The 18,303-nt window shown below is 43.0% G+C and overlaps 1 protein-coding gene across 1 annotated transcript in view; it reads left to right on the top strand.

The window, feature by feature from the left end:
* The window catches only part of LNX1 (ligand of numb-protein X 1), a 113,876-nt gene that overhangs the window by 9,615 nt on the left and 85,958 nt on the right, over positions 1-18,303 (top strand). The window contains exon 2 of the mRNA XM_058547055.1: positions 6,173-6,658. Coding sequence (XP_058403038.1) covers positions 6,267-6,658 — 392 coding nt within the window. The 5' untranslated portion in view covers positions 6,173-6,266. The remainder of the gene's footprint in view (positions 1-6,172; positions 6,659-18,303) is intronic.

Genomic DNA, 18,303 nt, shown 5'->3' with positions numbered 1-18,303 from the left:
TTAAGGTGAGGCAAAAGAGGCACTTGCCTCTGGGTGCAAAATTTAAGGGGGCACCAAAAAACTCAGTAATCATGATAAGTAATATTTTAATGCATTATTTGTTGTTGTTGAGAAAGACTTGCTCTAAGCTAACATCCATTGCCAATCTTCCTCTTTTTGCTTGAGGAAGATTTGCCCTGAGCTAACATCTGTGCCAATCTTCCTCTATTTTGTATGTGGGTAACTGTCACAGCATGGCCACCGACAAGTGGTGTAGGTCTGCACCCGGGATCCAAACTTAACTGCTACACCACAAGGCCAGCCCCCATTAATCCATTATTTTAAAAAATCAAAATTAATGCAAAAAAAATCCATGATGAACAAAAGATCAAAATTTGTCTAAATAAAGAGAGGATCAGTAGCTAAAGTTATTTAAAAATTATTTAAGATTATCACTTAGTCAAAAGAAATTGTCAAACATGGCAATTTTCTCAATTGAAAATGAGATAAGCAAAGCAATAAATTTTGAAAATTGTGTTGATGAGCTTGCTTCCTTTAAAGCCAGGAAAGTAAAACTTTGAAAAAAAATTTATTTTTAGTATAAATAAAATATTTAAACTTAAAATGATATTGTAAGTTTTAATATGCCTACTTTTCATGTTTCTCACATTTTTTCAACTAGCTTAATGAGCTGGGAAAAAATTAACCATTATATAAAATACATGAAAACATGTATATCGGGACGCACATTTTCCTTTCACCTCAGGGTGCAACATGTCTCGGCACAACATTAGTGGGATAAAAGTATCTGTTATTTAGGAATGTCGTCAGTGGATTTTTCTGAACATGTTTGTCATGGGCCAAGTAGGAATTTTCCATAAGCAAGACTTTCCAGCAGATGCCGCCCCCCAAAAGGGGAGAACCCTAATGGTCCAAGATGACTAGTACACCTCCTCGGACACTTTCCTTCTCCGGCACTGTACATTTTTTTTTTTTGAGTGGGTGAGCAGAAACGGGTAAGGAGCTTCTGGAGCTGCGAGACTTCCAGTTCATCCCATTGCCCCTTCATCAGCTGCCCTTGGCCTGTCACTATTTTAACTTTTTATTAGTAAATTTCAGTGGAAGTTAATCAACATTTGTGCTCTGGCTGGGAAAAATTATCTCTGATTTGCCATTTGTCTCAATGGTTTCCATTTCTCTTTTGTTGTGTTATTTCATCAGTGCATTTTAGAACAACAAGATTTATCGAAATCAGGAATGCTGACAAACAAATGGGAGAGCCCCAAATTCCCCAAATACCATTCGTTCTCAGAGTTGGATTATACACTGAGGATTCTAACACCGAACTGTTTAGCCATTGAGGACTTCCTTCTGTTTATATAAATCCACCTAATGCCACTAAATATCTTAGCATTTTTCTAAACTGTGTTCATAGCCCTTGTTTTTGTTTTTAAAAGCCCCTCCTTTTCTACTTTATTACCCTTGATTTTTTTTTCCTCTTTGGCCAAGAGTTGCTTATAGCTTCCTCCAGGCCTCAGGGCAGTGTCTCCTGCTCACCAACTGCCCCCTAGCAGGACTGCAGTAACAGCAGTAGATGCTATTGCCACCAAGAAAGCAGACGCAGTCTCTGGCTCTGGGAGCAGTTACTCCCACTTCAGTCTGTCCTGGAGTTTAGGGGTTCATTCTACCCATCCATTGTCGGAGGGACACTGATAAATTGAGGAGCTGGCAGAAGAGAGTGGTCAGGCTCATAGAGTCTGGAAACCTGAAGGAAAGCCGGGTGAACCTGAGGCTGCTGAACCTGGGGGAGGACGTGGGTTCTGTCTTCAAATAATTAAAGGACTTAAGGAATTAGAGATATTCTAAATAGCTCCTAGGATACTACTGGCACCCATAGAGGGGGTAGGTGAGTTCTAGAGAGACAAATTTTTGCTCAACTTGTGGACTTGACTTCCCAATTCCAAGTCAGAGTGATCTATTTTATAGAGTAATAAGGGCCTGTTTCATTTAAGGACCATCTCTCAAGGCTCCCTTTCAACCCAAACAGTCTACGCTACAATGTTTCATCTTTGTCGAGGTTAAAGTACCAATGCAGGACACGCTGCCATTTGACTATAAGGGTGGACTCTTTTTAATAATATGAAGTGCCTTACTGTTGTTGGAAAACTGACTCATGCAACTATTCAAGAGATGCTTTAGAGTCATGTCTTGTCCTTGCAGTAGGAGGAAAATGTGAAATTGTCAGTGCAGCAGCCAAATAATATGTTTATCCATTGCCTTTCCAGTGCAGTATATGGTTTATTCTAATGACTTCATCAGATAGTCATTTCTCTAAAGCCAGCGTGCATTTAAAGGAGAATTAGCAGGACAGTAGCACACCAGGGACCCCATTGTTCTGGTAGGTTATTTCATGCAGAAATTTTTCTAGTTTCAAATAGTCTGTATCTCTACCCCCCACCCCCCAGAAAAAACTATTGGATTGTTCAGTTTAGGTGACAATATACGTATGACCTCTAATGACCCTCTTTGTTGTCAGCTGCGGAAGTTCAGAATTTGAAAGTTAGGCAGAGGAGCTTCTGTACAGGTTTCAGGCGAGACCATAAACTGATGGGAAAGGAAACAGGTATTCAGGACAAACAGAGATGGAGATTTTTATTTGTCTTGACACTTCTCAGCAATACGTTGTGTGGACTACACATATCTCTAAAAGTCACCTCAGGTTTCTATTCTACCCCAAATCAGAGGAGAGGGAGAAAGGATGGTTCCTAAGCCACAGTAGGGTTGGTTGTATTAAGGAAGTGTAAGATTTCCATCCCCATCCCCCATCAGTGCACCCAAGGAGGGAATCCACTTCCCTGCTCTTTCTCACTGCAGACTGCAAAAAAGCCACATCACAGCTTTCTCTCCTCACCTCAGCCAGAGTCGGAAGTGCTGACGGCTGACTCTTCAGTAAACCTAAAAGGACTCAAAGCTGACAGGCTCTCTCACTCATTTTGGGGGGAGAAAATAGTTTACCTTCTAAGCCTTAATGATTTTTGATAATTTCCTCTCAGTTCAGTAGCAAGGCACTTATATGTCTCAAACCATGATACATCATACATGTTTATAAGATGTGAACAGGAAATAAGAGACATCAGGTAAATGGCATGAATCATATTTTTTAAAGTCTGCCTAGTTCTTTTGTTAGAACCCAAACTGCTTGTTCAGTCAATTCTCTCATAATCTGCATCTGTTTAGTCTAAAGCAATGTCAGAAAATATATACAGCAGTGTTTACATTAATATTATATTAAGAATCTGGTTTACTCACATGGGTAAGTGCCAGGGAATTCAAATTGCTCTCAGAAAAAAAAACTAAAAAGAGAACAAAAGAGAAGAAAACAGAATTGGAGTTGGATCTAAAACCTGCCATTTTTGCTTGCCCCATTCCATTCATTCTGTCTCAGGCACGTTAGCACTCAGTAAAGTCAAAGAATCTTTTTATTCAGAGATCTTGGGAAAACCTACTTGCAATGAGGCCCAAAGAGATTTTAAACCTAATTTGCTAGGACTTTCATGTTTGGTTAGTTACATTATTGGATTCTGACTAGTCATAATCAAGAAAGATGCTGGGAGACAAAGTAGCAAAATAGTTACGAGCAGAAACTGGAGTCAGCAGCGCCTTCAGGGTTTGTTTCTTTTTTGATGTGACTGGCAATTACTTACATGCCACGCTTCAGTTTCCTGATCTGTTCAATGAAAAAAAACCCACAAAAAAACCTGAGGATTTGTGAGGATTAAATGACGTAATATGTATAAGGCCCCTAGCACAGTGCCTGGCACATGGTAAATGCTCAAAAGCTGTTAGAAAGCAAAGAAAACAAGGATTTTTCCAAACAGCCAATCGGCCAAAACAAAACACCTCCACTTTATTAGCACAGAATCATAGAACTCTACTTATGAAAGGGACTTTACAGTGTCTAATTTGGCGGTTTGCTTTTTTTATTTTGTTCTTAAGCCAAGGTTCTTTGAACAAAATATTATAAGGAACATGATGTGTCAAAGAAACAGAAGTAGAGCTGGGACTGGGTAAGGTGGAGAAGTGGGCAAAGCTTCCCCCTACCCTCTTTCCTTTCTTAGAAGACCCTGAGACATCAACACCTTCCAGAGCACAGTTTGAAAACCAAAAATCTGGTCCATCTCCACCATCCCACCAGTAAGGGAATGGCCCAGAACTGTGAAGCTATTTTTTCAGTGGTACAACCAGAGCTACAACCTACAACGCTTTCCAGTACAGCCCATGAGAACGAGTGGATGGGACCGAAACACGTGCGAGTATTGGAGAAAACTCTTACAGAGAAACTTGAAAAGATCTAGAGCTTTAGTTTAAAATATGTGACCTTTCTTTTTCCTATAGTAGATGATAATCTTTTGAGTGGCCCATTTCCATTTTGATGTTTATTTTTCAGCTGTTTTTCATGCCACTGAAAGCATTTCCTGTGTGGTTCCAGTACCTTCTATCAGCCTTGAGGACAAATAGCAGCTGTGTAGGTTTCCATGAAGTTGGACTAGAAACAACTTCACCCCCTTCTGTACTCTCTACCTTAGCCTTCTGTGTCCCTTTTGATGCTAAATAAAATGCTATGATTTCTAAATGTTTTCACATTTGGGGCATTTTACTTCAACCTCTTGACCAGAGTGTTCTTTTAGGCATATTAGCGCAGTGCAGAAATGTAAACATGAAGCTGATCCAATGAAAGTTTGAAGTCAATGTATTTTCTTTTTGAGATAAGGCTATGTTTGTCCAAACAACCTCGGACTTTATTTGGAAAAGAAAGAAGACATAATGTGGTTTATGACTGCTGTGCTATTTCCAAATGTGGCTAGTTTCCTGTTGGGTTCTTCACGTGTCTTTATGTTCCTGTGGAAAGCTTTAAAGTCTTTCCATTTACTTTCAGAAAACAAGAAAGTTGAGTTGGAGCGTGAAGGGTGTGGGATTCCTAATCGTATTGAGAGTTGACTCAAAGTCTCCTGGCACATACCTTTGCTTGCATTGCTCACCTGGGCTTCTAATGCTTGTGTTCATTTACACCTCCCCTGGACGGGAGACCCCTTGAGAGCAGATGTGTGTCCTTTAAAGCTCTCTCAAAGGTCTCCACACTCAACTCACTACCTAACTTAGAGTCGGTGCTTGAAAAATATTTATTGACTCATTATCTAAGAGACTTCCTGGATGTTTATCAGGCCTGTTGAAAACTCCATTATTTTGGACTCCTATACCAAAGGAAAATACATTTTACTGGTTTAAAAAATATATATAGTTGAATAAAAAAGGACTATTAGAACAAAGCTAAAAGATGCCTTATAGGGACTACAGCTTTCAGTTTCCAAGGCAAGCTGGAGACAAAATGAGTTTGTCACAAATACATGTAAGAATAGCAGCTAATATTTACTGAGCTCTTACTATATGCCAGGCACAAATCTAAGAGCTTTCTATATCATATCTCATTTAATCTTCACAACAATCCTATGAGGTAGGCTGTTATTATCCCCATTTAACAGATGTGGAAACAGAGGCTTAAATCATTGGTCCATGGTGGTGGTAGGATTTGAAGCCAGGCAGTGCGGCTCCAGAGCCCACTTAACCGCTAAATGACTGACTGAGTGAACGGAATGCATGCTGAAGGAAACGATGCTTTCACCAGCATAAAAATATAAGACTCAGCAGCTCTTAATTCTTCTCAGATGATTTAGTTGAAGACTCTGATGGTCCTACATTTTCTGAATTTTGGAGAAAGGTGAGGAAATAGATAAGAGAAAGCCATCAGAGCACTAACTGTTTTTCTTCTTGTCCTGATCTGACAGAGAATTTTATAAATCACTGTTCTATTTTATTAAAAAATTACATTTCTTAAGGTGTATTTCTTTTAAGTTACTCTAGGCGTTGCCCAGATTTTACCCAAATGATTTTTACCACACTAACAAGAGGATGTTAAAGGTAAACATTATTCCCTCTGGGATAGATGGTTAAACGGAGGCATAACAAGGCAAAGTCGCTTGCCCAAGGTCGTGTCAGTCACCAGAGTGGGCACTCAACCCTGGCCTTCCGAATCATAGCTCAGTTCCTGTCCATTGGCAGCACTGCCTCATGTCCGTAATAAGAACGGTCTTAGTTTTCTGTGAAAACAAAAATGAGCTGTCTTGTTCTCTTTTAGGTTTGTGGATGGCTCCTAGAAGATCTTGATTTGCTCCCAAGGAAATATTGTTTTACTGGGTTGGTTTCCTGTCAAACTGTCCCCCTAGTCCACCATGAGCCAGCTAGACCCGGCCGATGACTCGGATCGCAGCCCTACAGCCCTGTGTGTGGTGTGTGGCCAAGCCCACTCCCTTGAGGAAAACCACTTCTACACCTACACCAAAGATGTGGACGATGACCTCATATGCCACATCTGCCTGCAAGCTTTGCTGGACCCTCTAGACACTCCCTGTGGACATACCTACTGCACACTCTGCCTCACCAACTTCCTGGTGGAGAAGGACTTCTGCCCTGTGGATCGAAAGCCTGTATTTCTACAGCACTGCAAGAAGTCCAGCATCCTTGTCCAGAAGCTCCTCAACAAGCTGACGGTGGCCTGCCCTTTCGTGGAGCACTGCACTGAGGTGGTGCAACGCTGCGACCTCGAGCATCACTTTCAAACCAGGTAAGGCCTCCTCCTTGGCCAGCTGGAACTCATCTGTCTCCCGAGAGTGGGGCTGTCCCCACTGCCCTGGGGCTTCCACGAGATACCTGTTCCTCTGTCTCCTTCTTTGCAACCAATGAAAGGATTCATTCAAAATACGAAACATTTTAGGTGTTTATGGCTGTGGTTCCGTATGAGGAAACAGCACGGGGTAGAGTTGTGTTGTGTGTGTGTGTTTATAGGGGATTTTTTAATTGTGGTAAAGTATACGTAACATAAAATTTATCATTTTAGCCATTTTTAAGTGTACCGTTCAGTGGCATTAAGTGCATTCACATTGTTGTGCAACCATCACCACCACCTATCTCCAGAACTTTTTCATCTTCCGGAACTGAAACTCTGTACCCACTCAACAATTACTCCCCATTCCCCTCTCCCTCCAGCCCCTGGCACCCACCATTGTACTTTCCGTCTCTATGAATTTGACTGCTCTAGGAACCTCATATAAGAGGAGTCATTCACTCTTTGCCCTTCTGCGACTGGCTTATTTCATATGTGTACATTTTGAAATGTGAAAGATACAGGAAAGATCAGATGAACAGCTTCTCTGAGGCTCACGGTCCCCAAAAATATTTCCTGGTGGGCATTGCTTGTCTTTTCATGTAAGAAAAAAAAGTCTCCCAATTTGACCCACAATTATTAGAATTTCCTCTGTGAGAGAATTGACAAAGCCTACCTGTTCTTTGAGGAGATGTGAGGTATTTTAAACTAAATTTTAAAAGGTGAAATTTAGAAAACTTTTGTCCTTCAAGCAACTTGTTCTGCTAAGGTTTCAGCCAAGGAACACACGCTGGCGGCCAAAGGATGGTGTGACCACCTCTGCTGTGGCCAGCATCACTTGTTCACCTGTCTGACTCTTATTTTGTCCACTTACATTGTCATGTTCCTGGGCTTTCCTGTGTGGATGGCCCCAGGGACAGTCCTGGGTCTTGTTCCACATGAGGTACTCTCTTAGAACATTTAAGGTGCTTAATAAAGGGTGAGCAATAATACCACCATTATTTTGTAAGAGGAAATTTGGAAGCTGGTGTTTATCTTGGTTTCTCTCATGACAAGGGCAAGAGGCAGGTGCCGGTGTTTTTTCTAAAGGTCACATACCTCAGGTTGTGAATCTGAGTCTTTGTCTTTGGGGACGTGCAGATTCTCTGACGTGGAAGTTTGCATCCAAAGCGATGGGCTGGGTGTAGTGCTTAGCACGTTTTCCACACTCATTATGTCAGTGAACTCCTTTTGCTCCCCAAGGTATTGAGCCAAATGCATCTAACTTGAGTTTGTGGGTTGTCTCTGACCCTCTGTTATTGTTGGTATTTAGGATGCCCCTCTTCTCTGGTTGCCTGGAAGGCAGTGTGGCCAGAGGAGAAGAGGGTAAGGGAGTCTATTTGTGACATTTGCTGAAGGTTTTGCCCAGCTAGGAGAGGCATGGTCTGGAGGAAAGTCAGTCTAGATCGAAGGTGAGGCTGATGCTGACAGGTGCTGATGCAGAGCCAGGGCCAAGACAGGACCACACTGGGTAGGGGAGGTGAGGAGCATGAGGAAGAGAAATGGCTGTGGTAGAGCTCCCTCCACACACCACATTCTCATCTTCCCAAAGTGTTGCAATCCATACATTTGTGTTTGGGAGCTATATTAGTTTGCTATTGCTGCTGTAACAAATGATCACAAACTTAGTGGCTTAAAACAACACAAGTGTGTTATCTTACAGTTCAGAGAGCTAAAAGTTCAATACAGGTCTCACAAGGCTAACATCAAGGTGTTGGGAGGGCTTGTGGCCCCTTTCTCAATCTTCAAAGCCAGCAGCATATAATCTTCCGGTCTCTCCCCACCCCCACCCTCTGCTGCCATCATCTCCTTCTGTGGCTCTGACCCTCCAACTTCCATCTTATAAGGTGCTTGTGATTACATTGGATCCACTCAATGGATCCACCTGGATAACACAGGATCATTTCCTTATCTCAAGATCCTTAACTGAGTCACATCTGCAAATTCCTTTTGCAGGGTAAGGTAACATATTCTTAGGTTCTAAGGATTAGGAGGTGGACATCTTTGGGGGAGGGGTCATTATTCTGCCTACCACAGGAGTTTTGCATGGGAAGGGTAAGACAGGAGAGAAAGAAGGAAAGAAATGGAAGCATTCTCTGGAGGGAAAGTGAAAGCAGCAGTTCCTCCTCATCTCCTCAACAAGCACTGATTTGGGGCCAAGGTTATCCCTAAAAATAGGGATAAGATGGCACATGGATCTGAGGGTGAGGCTAGAACACAGTTATGGCAGGAGAAGGGCTGGGAAGAGGCTGTTGGGGACCTATGGGGTCTCCAGGAGAACGGTGACACAGCACACCTCACCAGCCCTCGGTGGGAATTTCATTCACCCGGACGCGCAGGCTGTGTGACCCACACGCCTCAAGAAAGCCGGGGCTACCCCGTGGCTTAGCGGTTAAGTGCGCGCATTCCGCTATTGGCGGCCCGTGTTCGGATCCTGGGCGCGCACCGACGCACCGCTTCTCCGGCCATGCTGAGGCCGCGTCCCACATACAGCAACTAGAAGGATGTGCAACTATGACATACAACTATCTACTGGGGCTTTGGGGGAAAAAAAAAGGAGGAGGATTGACAATAGATGTTAGCTCAGAGCTAGTCTTCCTCAGCAAAAAAAAAAAAGAGGAGGGTTAGCATGGATGTTAGCTCAGGGCTGATCTTCCTCACAAAAGAAAAGAAAAGAAAAGAAAAAAAACGAAAAGGAAAGCCGGGGCTAAAGGCTTGATGAAGACTCAGCCTATGATGATGTGCACATTTGAAAAACAACAGTGAGGAAAGAACCCAAAACGAATTGAAATCACCTCTCTGAGCTGCGAGCTCAGTCCTTCACAGGCACCCATCAGCAGATCTCTGTGGAGAGGAAAGCTCCCACATAAAGGAGGCGTGGGGCCTCAACACTTGCTCTTGACTGTCTCCACACTTCAGCTTCCTAAGTAGGTTGAAACCAACATTTCCAAAAATATATTGTATATGTTAGTCATCAATGCTTAATATACACTTCCTCTCCTGCCAGCCCCTGGACATTTTATTGGCAAGGATTGGGAATTTGGAGCTATCAAGACCTCTTGGGCCTATGACTGGGCCAGTAGACTTCCTCTTCCTCCCCTCAGAAGGGATATGAAGATTAAGTAGGTACTACCTCTGGACCCTCGACCTGGGAAAACTAAGAGATTACCAGGAGGCAAGTGTTTTCCTTACATTTCTAGATGAGGCCTCCAGGTCGGTGGTTGCTTGTATGGGAGTGTTGTCATAGGGAGAGTCATAGTGTTGTCGTATGGGAGTTTGTACTAGAAGATAGCTTTGTTTACAAATTTTGCATCTCAGCTTAGGTACTTGAAATGTAATGAGTTAAAAAAAAATTCTTCAGCTGATGGCACTTTAATGAATATAAACTAGGCAAGCTGAGAGTCTACCTAGTATGGAGAACGTAACTATAATTCTAGTTGAAAACCACCAGGCAACTGACATGGATCCACACACTCCCTTCCAGTGGGTTATAGAGAGATAACAGTCCTGGGCTTCACGGGAAACTCCACACTTAGGTTTCTCCACCTGTAAAATGGGAATTTATTTCAGTTGGCTCCTTGAATACAAAGCTCTGGCAGAAATGAATCACATTTAGAATGTTTCCATTGTCTCTTTAGAAAAGAACTAAAGTGTGTTAGAGAAATATTTTGCCCCTCAGCCAAGGTCTCTGTTCATGGCCTGTCCATAGGACCACGCTAATTGTAACAGCAGACTTGAGTCAGGGATGCTGCTGTTTTCTCCAGAATTCATATCCTTTGTAAACATTGTTATCTTACTATTTCAGCCCTGAGCTGAATGTAAATCCTTAAGTAAAACATTTAGGGTCAACTGTGGTTATGCATGACTGCCTGGACCAGCAAGTAATTGGACAATTGTTTCTGACTTCAGACTAGGAAGCTCTTCTCTGGTAATGAATCTGAGCATGGGAGCTAATGTTTAGAATCTTCTGGCTAATTCTGTTGACTTCTGACCTCTCAGACACTTGCAGACTTCCATCACACTGGTCTACCGCAAAGAATTCCCATGAGAGCAATGGGCTTGTTGAGTCGAATGGCAGCCTTCCTAACCGAGGGACATTGGCAGTAGGTGTAACCGGATGCTGCAGAGGACCAATCCGGTGCATCTCTGTTGACCGTCAGTGAGAGGGTGTGGGGAGGTGAAGCTTTCACTTCCTTGATCCTGAGTGGGAGTTATCTTGGGCTCAAGATCACATCTTCATTGTGTAATATCATCATCTGCATATATAATATTTATCATGGATCCACAATAGGCCAGGCCCTGAGTGAAAGAAAAATCTATACAAGCCATGATTTCTGCCTCTGAGGAAATGACCTTTCAAAAGGTAAAGGAGAGAAGTTGAAATCACACGCACATTGAGTTGTTTCATGGGACCAGTGACTTTGCCCTTTAGTTTCTCTCTTAGGGAAGATAATAAAAATGAGAGATAGTAAAGCTGATCCTTCTTAAGTATTGACTAGCATGAATAAAGAGACCATTGTTCAGTGTTTTGAAAACAGCTCTGAGCAAAAATGTGAGGCAGTTGGCACACATGACTGAAGGCTATCTGGGGTTGTTTTCTTCATTAACTTTGCATCCAATGTCCTGGGAGTTTCCTCTCCAAAGACCTACCTGGAGCCTCTCTTAACATTTACTTCTCTCAGGGGCCATTTTTCTGTAGTGTGTTCAGTACGACACAGGCTCAGCTAGCTGTCTACTGTGCACAAGAAGATTTTACTGCTGGAGTGCAGGTCTGGGGGAGGATTACCCTCTGGAAAGGTGGGTAGGTTACAAGTCGTGTTGGGCATTTCAGCCTGGCTCTACAGCTCCACTATAACTGTGCTTTCACGTACATCCTTCATGTGACTTTCCAACCCTGAACCCAACTTTTTCCTGGCCCCTACCTAGCTGAGAGCCTCTTTTAGCTCTCCTGGGCATGGAAGAAATGAGGCAATTTTTCTGCATTACTTTTTGAGAGAACTATTGAGTTTCTATCAGATTATGCTCCAAGAAATTCTTTAAAGAATCAGCATTCTCCTGGGTACTCATTCCCAGATATCTTCCTTTCCTTTTTCCTTGCTTCCTGGCCATTTATTATCCATCTGTATAAGTGCTCAGCCCTTGCCATGGCTCTTGTAAAGTTTGAAGTCCTCTTTTGCTCATTTGCCTCTGAGCAAGAAAGATTGGTCCAAAAAATTGACTGTTTGAGCTGAATTCCCTTTCATTCAACAAATATTTATTGAGCATCTCTTGTGTTCTAGGCACTTGGTGAGGATATGGTAGAGAACAAGACCAGTAGAACTCCTGCCTTTAAGGAGTTCCCTGTTTAGTGGTGAGAAAAGAGATAAGAAAACAGGAGGTGATAGATGATGTCTGAGATGACACTTAAGGATAAAAAGGCCTTAGATAGGCAAAGCCTGAGGGCAAGGATTAGGGTTAGGACTGTTTACTGGCAAGGAAGCTACAGAGCAGTCCATGACCATTTGAAGGTAGGATTTTATTTCCAAAGGATTGTATTAGTTATTAAATTACATCTGATGGCAGGTAATAGAAAATTCAAGTTATATTGGTTTAACTACATAAAAGTTTTCTTTTTCTCATTTAACACAAAGTCTAGGGATAGGAAGTCCACAACTAGTATGATGTTGCCATGATGCCATCAGGAATCCAGGCTCTTTCTGCTTTTCAGATTAGCTGTCATCCTCAAGTTTGCCACCCCATGATCTCAAGATGGCTGCTCTGGGGCCAGCCCGGTGGCACAGCGGTTAAGTGTGCCCGCTCTGCTTCGGCAGCCCAGGGTTCGCAGATTCAGATCCTGGGCACAGGCTGACACACCACTCATCAAGCCATGCTATGACAGCATCCCATATAAAGTAGAGGAAGACGGGCACGGATGTTAGCCCAGGGCCTATCTTCCTCAGCAAAAAGAGGAGGATTGGCATCAGATGTTAGCTCAGGACTAATCTTTCTCACAGAAAAAAGAAAAAAAAAAGATGGCTGCTCTAACTCCAGCATCACAGCCAAATTTCAGGAAGAAAGAACAGTAGGAAGAACCAGGCAGGAAGGGCAAAATACAATGTGCAAACTGAGACTCCCTCCTTAAAGAGCTTTCTGGGATGCCTCACCCAGTAATTTCTGCTTATACCTCATTGGCCAGTATCGTATCTCATGGCCACCCATCTGTGAGAGAGGCTGCGTGCACGACCGCCATGAGCAGAACCTGGGCTCTGTGAAAAGGAAGAAGAGGAGATTAGATATTGAATAGGCAGCCAGCAGTTTTTGCAATAGTTACATAAGCAACAGCTAAAAACAATACCTTTGTTTTTATATTGTGTTCAGATCCGATAATGAATTTTATCCTCTTGAAATGCAAGGAGGTGAAAGGGCAGACATTCTTCTCTTTCCATAGAGACTTGCGAAGCAATGTGATATGTCCAAGATTATCAGAAATACAATCCAGTACACTATGCCTCCTACAGCCTTTGTTCTATACCATGCTGCGTATGAGTTATGGTCTCTATAGCAGATCCTGGGCATTCAAGTAAGGGCATGTCTCAGGACTCGGTGAAACTCCATATTCAGGAAAAATCTGTAACATGTCATGTCCCTAACAGTGCAGGGGTAAAGAAAGGACAAGACAAGAATAAGAAAGGCTTTTGGAGATAGGTGCTAAGCTGCCAGCTAGGTTCATTCCCTATTATTATTAGTTATTAATAACTATAACAATAGCTAACACTCATTTATAACACTTATTTATAGGCATTATCTCATCCCACCTGCATAATAACACTGTAAGTTAATCACTATTATTATTGTCTTTCTTTTACAGAGGAGGATATGGAGGTTCAGAGAGGTTAACCAACATGCCCCCTGTCACACAACTAGTATCTGGCAGAGCTAGGGTTCAAACTATTTGACTCCAGCATCTAAATATCAAACCTAACTTCCATTTTACAGCTCTTTACTAGCTCTGACTCGCTCTTGCATATCAGACTTAAAGGGAGTGGAATTCAAATTAGGATCTCAACAAAATTATAAATTAATACATATCATGCTTCATCAAACTTGCTTATCTCAGATCTAAACTGTAGAAGTTAAATCTGTGCATTATAAGGGTCTACTCTCTTTAAACTTTTTTAGCCCTGCCTCAGGTAAATGCAGATCTCTGCTGCCAAATTCCTACTGATTACGTGGTTCGTCATAGTGGGTCTTATCCCACAGATTTTTCTCTGGTCTTTTCCTATCAAGTGTGGTTTGCTGTAATTGTTTGGCTGTCATTAATGTAACTATCCCTTTGAGCCATTTCTATTCAGATTTAGGCCTTGAGTTGGCAAAGTGGATTTTAATCTTCTTAAATATGGGGTAGAAGTGGGGGGAGTCCTAGGGCCTTCTGTGGCCTTCCAGAGCTTAGGCATGCAAAAAAGTCCTAATGTCAAGATAGGTGTACAGTCTGGAATCATCGATTTTAGCCAGAAGAGATGATGTGGTCCAGCCTCTGCTGGACCAGGCAGATAAGGCATAATTAGCTCCATTTCAAAGATGAGATGACTGAAGTTCAGGAGCTTAAATGAAATGCCCAGGGTTCTACAGCCAGTGTCAGAGCTTAATTCAATTACTCAGGGAGAAGGAAGAAGGGGGTGACTCTTTTCCTCACAGAACAGGAGCCTATACATTGTTTGGGAAGAACTTTATGTCTGTCTATCAAGGCTCTTTGTTATTCTCAAAGAGAATGACACAGCCTATTCTTACATAGGGACAATTTTCAAAATTAGCAAGGAAGCCATCACTGCTCTTACACCTGTCAGTGTAGTCAGGACAGTGGTAGGTAAAATATCTTAAATGCGTATTCTAAGTATACATTTAGAGGCGCAGTTGGCTCATATTTAGCACTCTGTGTTGCAATATCGGAAGGCTCACTTTGAGCTCCAATCTCCAGGCTGTGTTCCAAAGATGCTAATTGCTTACAGCGTCTTCCTCTAGCAAGCTGTCTGACAGCTTTTGATTATTTGCTTATTCACCCTGCGGGGTCTGAATGTGCCATGCTCATGCCCTCTTCTAACGCAGTTCAGTTTCCAGCCCATCTGCTCCCAGCCAGTGATGTAGATGTACCAGCTGCTTCCCAAGAACCAGTCGGCATCCTGCAGGAGGGGGCAGGTCCTCTTCCCAGGCATCAGCTTTCTTGCTCTCAGCCTAAGCCTCTCGCCAACCATGGTGGGTCCCTCTGTTCTCATATCTCCCCATCTGAGAATCAGAGGGGGCAGTCCTCTTACAGCCCTGTGATTTATCAGCGTGGCTTGATCTAAGGGCTCTTCGTCAGATTCGTTATGATCTGCTGATTGTGGGGACATGGCAAGGTTTGTTTAAAGGGGCTTGGCTGGGCTGGGGCCCTGCGGCTGACAGAGAGAAAGTGGCCAGGAAGAAAGCAGCACCCTGCTTGGAAAATGAAGGCGCTTCTGCTGCTGGTCCTCCCCTGGCTCAGCCCTGCCAATTACATTGACAATGTGGGCAACCTCCACTTCCTGTACTCAGAACTGTGAGTCCCCTCTGACCGTGCGTGCCTGGGTTCGCGTGTCGGGTCTGTCGGGGGTGGGACTGGAGTCAGTTCACTGGCTGGTATATCTGTTTAGAGGAATAAATTCCACGTGCACGAGATGCACTTGGACAAAACACCCTGCCAGCAGTTTAAAGCAGCGTGCTTAGCTGTTGTGACTTAGCAAAAAAACACGATCTTATTGATGCAGTGCTTTCCCCAGCCAGATATTCTCTCCCCGCTTCTATGCCAACACTGCTTTTAAATTTTTTTTGTACTCTGCTTTTTCTCAATAGACGTGTCTTCTCCACCTTCCATAAATAGAATCAAAGAACAGTTAAGAACAGAGCTTGCGTGCACAGATCTGCAGCCTCTATCGGGCATTTCTCATTGCAAGCAGACATCTCCCTTTATTGAAACAGTTGGTCTCCACACCTGAAAACACATACAGTATCAGTACAGAGGAAAGATAACCCTATACGTAAAAATATATGTCCATTTATTGTTGTTTTTGAGCACCCATATTCCTATCACCTGGATTTAATGATTACCATTTTGCCTGATTTGCCTCACTTATTTTTTACTGAAGTGATTTGGAGTAAATAGTACTCATCACGACATTTCATCCGTAAATAGTTTACTCTGCATCTCGAAAAAATAAAGACATTTTCCTACATGACCTCTTTTATAAAAGGAAATGACTCATGTCTCCAACCTCTACAGTGATATTTTTCTGGCTCCTTTTGTTAGTAAGCTCTGAAAGAGGATTGTAGATTGATGTGAAGAGCTTCTAGCAATCATATAAAAAGTGCTGCTGGGTGTGGCTCAGTGTTTGGAGCATTTACAAAAATGTATTCCTCCTTACTAACCAGACAGGTAAAAATAGCAGAAGTTGGCTTGTGTGTAAATTAGCGTCAGTGGGCAAATGAAAAGGGGGACTCCAGAGTTCATAGAGCCCAGACTAGAAAAGGTTGGCTGGTCCTATTTAGATAGAGATAGCCCCATGAATATGTGGTGATAACTAGGGCCAGACTAACCAAATTGTCAGCACAGTAGATGCTCTATAAACGCTTGGTAAGTAGAGGGAAGAGCAAATGACCTAGGTCCTTGGAGGCAGGTCATTTATTTTGAGGACCCTGTATTTCAGGATTACCTGGTCATTCTTTTACCAATGGAACTCTCTCTCCAACTGGGGAGAGACCTGAGGGAGGGTCTCTTGCCCTTCCTCCTGGGTTCTTCCTCTGTTCGGTGCTGCAAATTTGAAACGAGCTGGAAGCTGAACATTCAATAGCATAAGCTTTATTCAATGGCCAAAGAATGGAGAAGTGGGAACTATGTTCTTAAGTCCACTTCTCAGCTCCTGGGGTGATTAAGCAGCTATTATAAGGGGTCTAGGTAATGAAGGGGAGGAATAGTCATAGATATTCGGGGAACTGGAAAGGCTTTTCAGGGGAACAAGGGTGCCACCTCTTTTCTTTCCTTATGTGATTATATCCTGCCATTGCCATGGCAAGTGTAAATGGTCATGGCATCGGTGGGTGTGTTCCATAATATGGTGATGTATTACAATGAGCGTATAATGAGCTGCAGGGTCTATGTCAGGTCAAGTCAGACTCCATGTTGCCTTCAACTGGTTTTAACTATATGTCTCAGCCATCTCCTCCTTCCTCTCTTTATGGTTTCCTGTAAGCTGAAGACAACACATTAAGCTTGTTCTGAGCAGGGTTGTGGTTAATGTCTTATGGGGCCAGGGGCCAGGGGCCAGGGTAACACTACCTTACTGGAATGTAACCCCAGTCTACCTTAGATAAGAAGGTTCAAAGAGAAAGTATCTGGCTTAAGCCTGAATAGTGAGCATCTCTGGGGTAATAACGACATTTGGGAATCTTTCCTAGAAAAATATACAATGGCAGAACTAATTGGGATTGTAAAAAGGTCTCTTCCTCTCTCCATGGATGCTGAAGTTGGTATCTCTGAAATCTAATGCAAAGCATTCCGCCCCCACCCTCGCCGCCCCCATCTGCTATCCTTGTTGGTTGCTATGGTCATTTCCTAGGGCTGCTGTAACAAATTACCACACATTTGGTGGCTTAAAACAACAGAAATTTATTTTCACACAGTTCTGGAGGCCAGAAGCTTGAAATCAAGGTGTCGACAGGGCCACACTGCCTGGGAAGGCTCTAGGGGAGAATCTTTCCTTGCCTCTTCCAGTTTCTGGCTCCAGGCATTCCTTAGCTTGTGGCTGCATAACTCCAATCTCTGCGTCTGTCACCGTCTTCGCATGGCCTTCCACTGTGTGCCCTCTCCAATTCTGTCTTTGTCTTCTCTTCTTCTTACAAGGACACCTGTCATTGGATTTAGGGCCCACCTGGATAACCCGGGATGATCTCACCTTGAGATCCTTAGCTTAATTGCATCCTTAAGATTCTTTTTTCAAATAAGGTCACATTCACAGGTTCTGGCGGGACATATCTTTTGGGGGCCACCATTCAGCCCACTATAGGTGCTACTAAGGAGCCTTTCCATTGAGTTACTGTCAGTTTTATAGTCTAACTGAAGGAAAGGTCTTCATAGTGGCTTACTGTTTCCTTTTCTACAAGTATGTGAATCAAAGGCAATTTTTCTGTTGAAGAGCGGGGTGGACACAAGCAGACCATTCTTTCCAAAATGGAAAGCAGTCCAGGAAGCATGACGCCGGGAAATTGCCAGGACAGTGTTCCCAAATTACTTTGACAGAACTTTCTGGGAAGCTTCCAGTCACTGGGAATGCTTTACAAGGGAAGTCTGTGCAGCTCTTACGAGGTGCTGCTGGTGATCATGACCAAGTCAGTGAATTCATGTCACAGTTCAGTACTGTGGCAGGAGCCATAGGGAATACAGGTAGTAAGAAATCAGGCAGGGTACTTGCCCTCAAGGAGTTGGGAATCTAATTGAGAAGATGAAATTTATATAGATAAGAAATATAAACAATGATTCAAGGCATAGAAGGTAAGGCTTTAAAAAGTAGGGTAGGTAATAA

Source organism: Diceros bicornis, chromosome 8 (assembly GCF_020826845.1).
Source record: "Diceros bicornis minor isolate mBicDic1 chromosome 8, mDicBic1.mat.cur, whole genome shotgun sequence".
Taxonomy (NCBI): Eukaryota; Metazoa; Chordata; class Mammalia; order Perissodactyla; family Rhinocerotidae; genus Diceros; species Diceros bicornis.
The sequence above is the reverse complement of the archived record's forward strand: the minus strand, read 5'-3'. Positions and strand labels throughout refer to the sequence as shown.